Source organism: Triticum dicoccoides, chromosome 1B, assembly GCF_002162155.2.
Source record: "Triticum dicoccoides isolate Atlit2015 ecotype Zavitan chromosome 1B, WEW_v2.0, whole genome shotgun sequence".
NCBI classification, from domain to species: domain Eukaryota; kingdom Viridiplantae; phylum Streptophyta; class Magnoliopsida; order Poales; family Poaceae; genus Triticum; species Triticum dicoccoides.
In genome coordinates this window covers 191,642,428-191,653,945 of record NC_041381.1, presented here as the reverse complement: position 1 = coordinate 191,653,945, position 11,518 = coordinate 191,642,428, and the positions used below count along the sequence as shown (strand labels likewise).

General features: G+C 47.4%; 1 protein-coding gene across 1 annotated transcript; it reads left to right on the top strand.

Annotated features, from left to right (window-relative positions):
* Window positions 1-6,336: 6,336 nt before the first annotated feature.
* On the top strand, window positions 6,337-10,446 carry LOC119327734 (leghemoglobin reductase-like). Its single transcript, XM_037600838.1, has 2 exons — window positions 6,337-6,733; window positions 8,906-10,446. The coding sequence occupies exons 1-2, from the start codon at window positions 6,476-6,478 to the stop codon at window positions 10,154-10,156; spliced, it is 1,509 nt and encodes a 502-aa protein (XP_037456735.1). The 5' UTR covers window positions 6,337-6,475; the 3' UTR covers window positions 10,157-10,446.
* The last annotated feature ends 1,072 nt before the right edge of the window (window positions 10,447-11,518 follow it).

The window sequence follows — 11,518 nt, the reverse complement described above, 5'->3', positions numbered from 1 at the left end:
GCACCTTGTCATCTCCCGCCAAACATGGCCCGTACTATTCGTGGACCAATAACGGTCCGCAAAATGGGTCGTAAATGGGCTAGAGTGGAAATCGTCTATTTTATGGCCCGACCATAATAGGCCGTTAATAGGCTGTATTTGATGACGCTATGAAAACAGTCCAACGGGTTAACGGGACACAAACAGGCCGACAGTAACCACGGGCTGAATTTGGCCCACAAGCGGAACATGCCAGTAACAGGCTGCAAGTAATCGAATTATGGAATGAGCCCAAGAATAAATGGGCCCTTAGAAGGTCGAAAGTTAACACGGGCTGGAAACAACCGACGGAATAATGGGTCGTTAATGGGTATACATTGTTCATTATGGGCAAGTTTCATCCCGGGCCTTTAATGGGCCCAGAGATATAAAGGGCCTCCTATGGGCCGGAAGACGTCATGGGCCATACATGGGCCGGAAGTTACAGCGGGCTGAAATCATATTGGACGGCCTAGATGATGCTACTGGGCCAAATTCCGGTAGGCCCTAACGGGCCGTGAGTTAGCGGGTTGTAAATGGGCTATATGCGAATAGGTCGTTAACATACTTTCCGTGGGCTGGTCCGCTACCTTTTGACCAAGTCAAACGGGTCGGCATTTTCACTAGAATGGGCCTTTGTTGGGCCGTGCCACATGTTGACGTATCATAGGCGCCTTCGGTCCAATGAATGGATGCCATCTGTCCCAACAGTGAGACGACACGTGGTTCCTCTGGCCATTGAGAATTTTACATGTGGAAAATCCCCATTGGTCCGGGCTGTTAACGGGTTATCGGATCCAAATCGGAACCCGATAGCTTAACGGCGACCCGTTACGGTGGATGCCACATAGGAATGTCAACTGGGTCCCGTTTAAAGTCCACTAGTGGTATGATAGTTCAAAAGAGTTTTTGTTTTTTGAGGAAAATGAACTAGGGAGATAGCAAAAACTAACTAGATGGGATTGGCGGATGCCGTTTATTCCACTTACATCCCTATGCCACATGTCGGTCACCCTTGACGAAAGCACTTCTATGACGCGCGATTTATCGTCATGGAAGTGGACACTTCCGTGATGATAATTTTGGTAATGTCATGGAACACTTTACGACAGCACAGGTATGACTATCTTGATTCTGTCATAAAATCGTCATGGATGTACATGCATGACAGAAAACGTGACCTACTATGACAAACATGTATCATCACGGAAGTGTATTTTTTGTAGTGTTAGGGGCTACTGCCACGGTTGGTAGTCTTGTTTCTCTTTACACAAATGGAAAGGTGCAAGAAACCTTCAAGATAAAATGAGCTCGGTGGAATTTTACCTGTAGGCCCTACGATATAACACCGAGTGATTGCTTGAACACAGAGCGATACGCTCCGAGGTACGCGTCCACCAAGCTCAGGGCGTTGAACTCTTGGTCAGTAAAGGCCGGGTTCCCGAGAGAGGTCTTTAGTTGACGGTGATTTACGGTACTCTCAACCTCGGAGTTAGTGGTCGAGAAAGCCTCTGAGTCTTCAGTCTGAGGAACTTTGGGAATGGCTCCTGAAGTACAATGTACTTCGCCTGTCCGCTTGGACACATCGTCACCCCGGCCCTCGCGCCCGTCAGTGTTGAGGAAGGAGCGGACTGCCTACAAGTGATTAAAAAGAGTTAAAATCCGAACTGTGGTTCCCGTTGAACACTATAACAGGGAGTTTTCCTGAGAATTGAGGGAGCATTTTTGGTTGCCCCCATAACCTCCACCTGCTCCCGAGCTTCTTGCGCCTCCTGCGAGGGGCTCCCTCGAGGAGTCGTTTCTCCGCGTGGGCATTTCGAGCACCATCCCTTTGGAGGAAAAGTCAGGTGACTAGGGGTTTGCTTTCAATTAGAGGAAGGGGATGTGAAGTTGGCCTCGTCCCAGACACATCGGGGGTCAAAGCTACCCTTGAAACGTCAAGGCAATCCATATGAAATTTCCTCCCTTCATAGATAAGGGTTGATCCTCGACCTCATGAAAGAGGGGATCCTCTGCTCGGCGATGTGTCTTCGGCTCGGGAGCCGGACTGCTTAGAGCCTCCACCCAACGCTTCCATCTATGTTCAAAACCAGTAAAGGGTCGGTCAAATGAATTGATTATGAAATGAATCAGATGGACGAGGAAATATGGGAAAGGTTACTATGTCGGTGGGATTATAGTAGGACAACCCGTCTCGTAATTGACGCCAGGCAAAGTCCTCCGCCGTCCCCTGGTAGATGCCGGCCAACGTTGTCCCGAAGGCTGTTTGGTCAAAGAAGCTCTATTGAATTGTTTAGGAGGAGTCTTTGGTCCTGTTGTAGGCGCACAAGAGGTGAGAGTGCTACCGAAGTGGTTGGACTCTTCGGTTTATTGTTGTGGTCATAACATCTATTATAGTAAGACCAATCCTCATCAATTGCTTCACTTGAGCTACCACCTTGGTTACTTCGGCACCGTGCTCTTGGGAAATGCCTTGCCGCCTCCAGCTATAACGCCTCCTCAGGGGCTCTGAGGTGAATGCGGGAAGTCTGGGCCGAACTGGGTCAAGAAGGGGCACATCACCTATGTAAAATGACTCGGTTGTCCAGACGTTGGAATCCTCCCGAGGTGTGCCTGATGGGTGCTTGGTCCCATCGATTTGGTTGACTTCGCTGCCCCGGCGTCAACTTCTCGATAGGTGAGCAGGGCACTATGCAAAAATACCTCCTCCATAGCCCAAAGTGCACCTCACACCCGAGGTGCATCTCACATAGGGCACGTATCCCGCGATATGTAAGATTGAGTTGGGAGTGAGATGGTGAAGTTGCAACCCATAGAACTCCAGCAGGCCTCAGAGGAAGGGGTGGATGAGAAACCCTAAGCCACACAATAAGAAAGCCATGAAGCATACCCTTTCATCCTTTTGAGGGGAAGGATAATTCTCTGCGTGTACTTGTCCATTGATGGATGTTAATCCCACGCAGGTCGCTGTCAGATCTGAATCTGGCAGGTATCCTTGGGTGGCCAGGCGGTTCAGTTGGATGCACAAGACGACGCAGCTGCCCCAATCACCTCTTATGAGGCCATGATGGCGCCTTGAAGAGCTTGCATCGCTCGCCATGGGAAGCTATCGAGGTAGACTTGGAAGGAGGAGAGCGCTTGTGTAGTTTGCTCGAAAAAAGTTGGGGTGTATGGTAAATCAGCACACCTAGCTCATAAATAAAAAGGGGGAGAGGCCGACCCTTTGATGTTTCTCCATATAGCGACTCACTTCCCTGTAGACATAGTTACCAAGGTTAGAAAGCAGAGACGGGCCCACCCAATGGGACTGACAACCTTTCCGAGGACTAGTTGAAGCTGCGCTGGAGGGATCATGCACGAGAACTCGCCCGTCGAGCCAAAGACTCCGGAACCGAAGTCCAAGGGCATCGTCCTTAGCGTCGAAGACCAGTTCAGGGGCTACTGACGGTATCCTGGACTAGGGGGTACTAACCTAGTCGGCCCGTACTCGTCCAGTTGGATCAGTGGCCCCTCATTCTTCTCAAGATGGACTCCGGAGGACGTAAAATGGAGGTGTGATCGACTACATCTGCCGAAGACTTCGCGTGTACTTCAAGACTTCTCCTACCACCTCCACGCCTAGATACCGACCTTGTACCACTAGATACCCTACTTGGCGTGTATATACGCCAAAGGGTTTAGCCCGTAGAGGGGACTTCAATACAATCACATTCATCTAGCCCTAGAGTTAGAACACATCTCATGATCTCGAGGTATATCAACTTTGTACTTGATACATCTCCATTAATATAAACAAGAGCATGACGTAGGGTTTTACCTTCATCAAGAGGGCCCGAACCTGGGTAAACATCTTCTCCCTTATTCCTGTTACCATCTATCCAAGATCCACAGCTCGGGACCCCCTACCCCGAGGTCTGCCGATTTTCACACTGACACGCGGGTTAGGTGAGCCCACACTACAGCTATAGCTTACCTGCAGCGTGGTGTTTTATCCTGCACTACTGCTACTTACCAGCAGTGCGACCTCTTTACCCAACATTTGCTATTACGTGGCTGCCTATAGGGTATTTCCTAATAGTGCTTGTGAGTCATCAAGACTATTTTTTGGCGCCGTTGCCGGGGAGCATAGCTCTATTTATTAAGTTTACTTGGAGTTTACTATCCACTGGAATTTATATTCACCATCAAGAATCTTCGAGACTCTAAGACCAAGATCATGCCCTTTAGGGCGAGAGCAGGTGATGATCCACAAGTATAGGGGATCTATCGTAGTCCTTTCGATAAGTAAGAGCATCGAACCCAACAAGGAGCAAAAGGAATCAATAAGCGGTTTTCAGCAAGTGGTGTAAAAGAGTTTTGATAGATAGTTTGATAGCAAGATAATTGGTAGCAAGTGGCAAGTAACAAAAGTGACAAAGTCTTGCAAGGTGCCCCAGTAAGTAACAAAAGTGACAGGGCCTGGTATAGCAGCCGAAATTATAAGGGCCAGAGGATTTAGCGAATCTGCTAGAGGTGCTCCAACTACTGATGCCGAGCATAGAGGTACAACAAACAGCGCATGCATGTGGGAGGCAAAGCCGTTCTCGCCGAACATCACAAGATTTGCGAGACCACGCCGACAACAAGGGGTAGGTAGATCCGAAGCTTTTTCAGGTGCAGATCCTTTGGTTGCGGCCTTCCCTTAGCTTCACGGCCGACGTGCTGGCAGTGAAGAGAGGACCTTCTAGGAAGAGGGAAGCTGGGGGAGAGGAAGACCACTGGACTGTTATCGTCGCCATAGCCGGAGGGGCGGAGCGCTTGGTGGAGGGGGGGGGGTTGTGTCGCTCTGGGTTGCCGGACAAAGAACCTCAGACGGAGGTTGTAGGCTTTCACGCAACGTCGTCGCAGCTCGGTTCGAGAACCAGCGAGCGAGGCTTTCCTCCCCGACCAATGGAGGCATGAAAATCTTAGCCGGGAAGGAGCCGCGAAAAGGGATGTGATCCCTCGAAAACTACCAATGGTGCACGGGCACCTTTCTGCCCATTGCATTTTTTTATAAACACGCATACACATGTATGTTATGTATCTGGAAAATTTCATACTCCCTCCTTCTCAAAATATAAGGCGCGCTTGACTCTTTTCGGTCTTAATCACAAAACCTTGACTATAATTTTTACTTATTGCATGTCTACAAAATTAGTATATAAACATAAGAACTAATTTTTTTTGCAAGACAAATATGTCGATACCATTTATACATGTTCAACTAATGCACTTTGGTATATATTAGTGATCAAAGTCATGCATGAAAGAACATGAAAGTCAACCATGACTTATATTTTGGGAAGGAGGGAGTATCATTTGTAGTTTCACACATGATGTAAAGAAAGACAAATATGTATTTTTAAATGGGCTTCTTTTTTTTGTTATTTGGGCTAGAATTTTGTTTCTTTTATAGCTTACATATTATATTTTTTCGAAACAACATTTCATGGATTCATAGTGGACACATACAAGTTTCCACATATTTTTTGTGATTTTTTTGAAACTTCTAAATATGGGTTTTGATTTTTCTTCTTCAAATAAACAGGCATCAAAGTGCCCAAGCACCAGAACTTCGCACTCCGGGATCCCTCCCCTTCGTTGGGAACCAAATGCAGCGGTAGGCTCCCCCGGTTTGATTCAGCTTGGAGTTTCCCCACCTAGGGAAAGAAGGGGGACCCCGGTTACCAAATGAGCCCTTATTGTATGGCGCGGGGTTGATGAATCCTCCTTCTAAGACTAGCCTTGCTTGCACGCCGATCGTCTTCTCGAAATAACTTTCTACCCATCACCTTTTTGCAATATATAAAAGCCATTAATAACGCATAAAATGTTGATTAATTTCATAGACCATAGGTGAACCAACCTGTGGTTGGATGGTTAGAGTGACAGTGATATTCCAGCTCATCAGGGTTCAGGTCCTGGTGCTCGCATTATTTCTGGATTTATTTCAGAATTTTCAGCGGCGCGATTTCAGTGAGAGGAGATGTTCCCGTCGACGACGAGGCGCCCACGGTGACTTCGTAAACCTCAAGATGATATGCCGGCTCATCTCTCGAAGGTGCTCATAGAGATAATGTGTGCGTGTGTGCGTTCACAGGGACGAATGTATGCGCGTATGTATGAGCACTTGCTTGTGTTAAAAAAATCATAGACATAGGAATGAAAATAGGCAAAGGGAGCAAACCTGGCTTCCTATACCGGATGGCCCACCTGTCAGCTTAGAGCGGGGTACCCCACCTCTCGCGGGCGTATCGGTTGGTGGTACCCCGTATTATTTGACCCTTCGTGTTTAGATTTCACAACTCGGCCATTCTCTCCGCCCCCCCATCTTCTTTCTTTCTTGCGCAAAAGGAAAGGAGAGGAGAATTTGGAATCTCCATACCATTTTCTTCCTAAAAGAAAATCGAGGCGAGGAGGAGTCCGCGTCCGCGAGATGGCGATGGCGAGCTTGGCGAGGAGGCGCGCGGCGGAGGCTGTGCTGCTGCGGCGGCCCCACGCGGCGGCGTGGGCGTCCGCGTGCCGGGGGTACGCGGCGTCGGGGGAGGAGAGCGACGTCGTCGTGATCGGCGGCGGGCCCGGTGGGTACGTGGCGGCCATCAAGGCGGCGCAGCTCGGTCTTAAGACCACCTGCATCGAGAAGAGGGGCGCGCTCGGGGGGACCTGCCTCAACGTCGGCTGCATCCCGTCCAAGGTATCCATCTATCGCCGCCTCCTCCTCCTCCCATCTCCCCCTTCCCTTCTCGATATGCGATCCGGATAGATGCGTTCGTGCTGCTGGAGATAGCCTGGAGGTCGTAGATCCGTACGCATCGTACCACGATTTTGGCGCTAGGGTTTGCGGGGCGCAGGCCCATAGGCTATAATAAGTTGTTGATCTGGTACGGAAGTTTACCCTTAACCATTTAATTTGGGCTCGAGTTGTTGACTTTGTTCTAGTTTGTTTATTTTTTGTGTGATTACTGATTACGTTTCCCAGTTTCCATGGTGAGAAATGTAGCTAGGGGTTTGCCTTGGGTGAGTTGCAGAATTGAATGTGTGATTTAGTTCTGTACCTGCTGTTGCTTATGCGGTTTATGGAAGGTTGTGATGTATAGCTTGTTTAGATATCAGTTTGTTTAGCTTTTTCAAGGGCTTCAGGACGATGCACACTTGGGGTATATATGTGTTAGAAGTAGGGGACAGCTCTTGTTGGTGTACCGATTTTTTGAGCTTATAGACCAACGGGTGTGCTTGTTTGTTGATTTCTCATATGCCAATGTGGTACAATTCTAGGCATTTGTTTGTTTACTCTGAACACGGTGTGTGAATATCAGATAGAACTCAACCAGACCATTGGTTGTTTTCTATAAATATTTCTCTATGTAATGAGTTTGTTCATGTAGTTATTTTATAACTTGTTATATGCTTGTTCTGCTAGTCTGCATAAGTATAGTGTTTCCAGCTTCATCATTAGATAATGCGCCATACCATTTGTATTGTATGGTTGATGGTTATCAATGTGGGCTTGCCGATAGCGCTGTTGGTTTATGCAGTAGCCTCTAGGGTCCGCACTTCCATATTACTGGTTGAAAGCAGGCCTGGCAGGGCATATAGGGTGGCTTCAACTGAGCTGATCAAAGAAAATATCTGCAGTGTTTTCTGATGCTCAAATAAATTTAGAAGTCAGGAAAGAAAATAGTTAGTGTTTTTCTGAAGTTCAAGTAAATTGAACCTAGGGGGTTGATCATGAACCTCAAAAGTTGATTTCTAATGCTGTCATATTCATCCAATGCAATACCACTTGTTTATACTTTTCTCTATTCACGGGGTAAAAAATATATTAATTGAATTCGTAATTTCCTTGAAGAGAGGTTAGTTGCCGAGTTCAAGCAATTTGGTATTTTTGAGAGCTCGAGCTTTCTGGCTTAGTTTCTGCCTTCTATTATTTTATGGAGAAGTTTCCGTCTTCTGTACTTTTTTTTAATATAGAAGGGGTGCCCCCTGGCTCCATTTTATTAAAATGAATCTGTAGTTATTACTTGCTCTAGCTTCACAATGATGTTAGACAGACGATCTTTGCTCAAATAGAGCCTTCAGATCTTGTCCTCACCCTTTATAGTGCTCATATTCAATTAAAGATCGTATGCAAGTTTATGTGCGTTGAAACACCATGCTTACTGATTTGTAGTTATTTTTAGTTGCCCAGCTCAGTGTTTCAAGCCTTTTTGCTAATTATAGCTTGGTCATCTTCTTGGGTGTGGTTTCCAGATCTTTATTATGTATTGCCACCTGTTTATGTGAAACTTATCGGTAAACCTTGGCGAAGCCAGATAAATACACTGGGAGGTGGTTCCTTAAACTGCTGCAAAATCTGTTGTGTTTCTTTTCTCTTTTTTTGCTTGTTGTAACTTTTGAAGCTAGCTGCTGAAAATGTACAAAACTGCAAATATGTCGTTTGGTCATAGTATTTTGATATAAAAATCTACAAAACTACAAAACTGCAAATCTACAAAATCTACAAAACTGCAAGTTTATGTGCGTTGAAACACCATGCTTACTGATTTGTAGTTATTTTTAGTTGCCCAGCTCAGTGTTTCAAGCCTTTTTGCTAATTATAGCTTGGTCATCTTCTTGGGTGTGGTTTCCAGATCTTTATTATGTATTGCCACCTGTTTATGTGAAACTTATCGGTAAACCTTGGCGAAGCCAGATAAATACACTGGGAGGTGGTTCCTTAAACTGCTGCAAAATCTGTTGTGTTTCTTTTCTCTTTTTTTGCTTGTTGTAACTTTTGAAGCTAGCTGCTGAAAATCTACAAAACTGCAAATATATCGTTTGGTCATAGTATTTTGATATAATTTGTGTTTCTTCTTGAACATTCCAGGCTCTTCTGCATTCGTCGCATATGTACCATGAGGCAAAGTCTTCTTTTGCACACCATGGCGTTAAGTTCTCCAATCTGGAGGTAGATCTGCCTGCAATGATGGCTCAGAAAGACAAGGCTGTTTCTGGGCTTACAAAGGGCATCGAAGGCCTGTTCAAGAAGAACAAGGTTGAGTATGTTAAAGGGTTTGGGAAGCTTGTCTCTCCGTCAGAGGTATCTGTGGATTTAGTTGATGGTGGTAGCACTATCGTCAAAGGGAAGAACATAATTGTCGCCACTGGCTCAGATGTGAAATCTCTCCCTGGAGTTACAATTGATGAGAAGAAGATTGTGTCATCTACTGGGGCTCTTGCACTTACAGAAATACCAAAGAAGTTGGTGGTCATTGGAGCTGGATACATAGGTCTAGAGATGGGTTCTGTCTGGAACAGGCTAGGGTCTGAAGTGACTGTGGTTGAATTTGCCCCTGATATTGTCCCATCAATGGATGGAGAGATAAGGAAGCAGTTTCAGCGTATGCTGGAGAAGCAAAAGTTTAAGTTCATGCTCAAGACAAAGGTAGTCGGGGTCGATACTTCTGGAAGTGGTGTCAAGTTAACTGTGGAGCCTGCAGCTGGTGGAGAGCAGACTGTCATTGAGGCTGATGTTGTCCTTGTATCTGCTGGCAGAGTCCCATACACTGCTGGTATTGGGCTGGACGCCATTGGTGTTGAGACAGACAAGGGCGGAAGGGTCCTTGTTGACAATCGCTTTATGACAAATGTTAAGGGCGTATACGCGATTGGAGATGCGATACCTGGACCGATGCTTGCACACAAGGCTGAGGAGGATGGTGTTGCATGTGTTGAATTTATCGCGGGGAAGGAGGGCCATGTTGACTATGACACTGTACCTGGCGTGGTGTACACACACCCAGAGGTGGCCTCCGTTGGCAAGACGGAGGAACAGGTCAAGGCATCTGGTGTAGCCTACCAGGTTGGGAAGTTCCCCCTGCTGGCAAACAGTCGGGCGAAGGCAATCGATGATGCCGAAGGGATGGTGAAGGTGATATCTGAGAAGGAAACTGATAGAATCCTCGGCGTACACATAATGTCCCCTGGCGCGGGCGAGATCATCCACGAGGCTGTGCTTGCACTTCAGTATGGAGCATCCAGCGAGGACATTGCCCGTACATGCCACGCGCATCCGACAGTGAGCGAGGCCCTGAAGGAGGCGTGCATGAACACCTACGACAAGGCGATCCACATGTGATTTCTGATACGAGTTCAGCTGCCAGCTCGAAACAATTGGCAAGTTTTTGAAATAATTTTGAATCGATGCGTTCTAGAAACATCTATTTTTCTTTTTGTTGTGAGCTTGTTTCGTATGCGGAACTGTGAATTGCGACCTTCGCTGCAGATTGTAGTTACATGATGTTTAATTCCCTTTCCTTTGCTGTGGCCGCATGTTTGCATACTCCTAAATAATATGTGAAATTGGTGTCGATGTTATTAGAGCTCCTCTTTCAGCTGATACATGAGAGAGGAAATTTTATGTTGCCATTTCAATGCATTTTACTGCATCTCTCTTTATTCGTCACCCCAACTTTACTCTCTTTGAATCTGTGTGGCGCTATCTTACAGGAGATATTGCACACGATATTCCTTACGCTCTTGTGAAGCAGCTAGTGCTCGTCTGCAGGTTGGACTTTGTGATGTAAATTGTGAAATCACGATGCTTATAACTGATGCAGGTTGGACTTTGTGATGTAAATTGTGAAATCACGATGCTTATAACTGCTGCAGGTTGGACTTTGTGATGTAAATTGTGAAATCACGATGCTTATAACTGTTGGAAGATAGGGATGCTAATATTTCCAAGTTCTGATATCAGTTGAGCGTACCGCCGGTGTTAAGCCAGAGGAAGTTTTTTTGTTGCTGCACCCAAACGCAATAATTTGATAGGACATACAGTACAATAATCCTCACATGGTTCCGGAAAGGGCTGCACGTACCCTTTCTGCGACGGAGGCTGGACGCTGAGGCGGCACCGGTGGAAGATGTGTGAGACAGAGCGGGAGATGGTGCATTGCCACGTCCTATTGGTCACTCAGGATGCATTGGAGGTTGTGCGGCAGCCTGTGGCGGGCGAGGCCGACAGCAATCCAGCATCGGTCCAGGCCAGCCACATAAATAGCTTGACGCTGCCCGCTTCTTCCATGTCAGCTGCCATTAAGCCAACTCCACCGCGCGATCCCGTCTTGTCCGGCCCCGTCCGTTTGGGGTGGTAAAAGGGACAAACCGGGTGGCCCAGCGCGCCGGAGCAAACGGACTTTTGTCCGTTTTGTGTCCACTTTCGACCCATCCCTAACCCAAGTTTGCGCCGGTTTTTGGGTGAAACGGACAGCGCGCGGACGGGCGGGACGCGCGCGCTTGACACAAAGCAAAACCTCCCCGCGGCCCCTTTGGCGCCATCCCCCCCTCCCCCCCAAAAAAACCCTCCCACGTCCCGCCCGTCCCACTCCCTCCCTCGTCCATGGCCGAAACCCAATCGAACTCTGGCGGGCTGGCCGTCGATCCGCCCGGAATGGCCAAGAAGAAGAAGGGCAAGGCGCCAAGGAAGCCGCGGTCGGAG

Coding starts and splice junctions, on each gene's coding strand:
- LOC119327734 (XM_037600838.1), top strand. CDS start 6,476: ATGGCGATGGCGAGCTTGGCGAGGAGGCGCGCGGCGGAGGCTGTGCTG. Junction 6,734..8,905: donor TCGGCTGCATCCCGTCCAAG/GTATCCATCTAT, acceptor TGAACATTCCAG/GCTCTTCTGCATTCGTCGCA.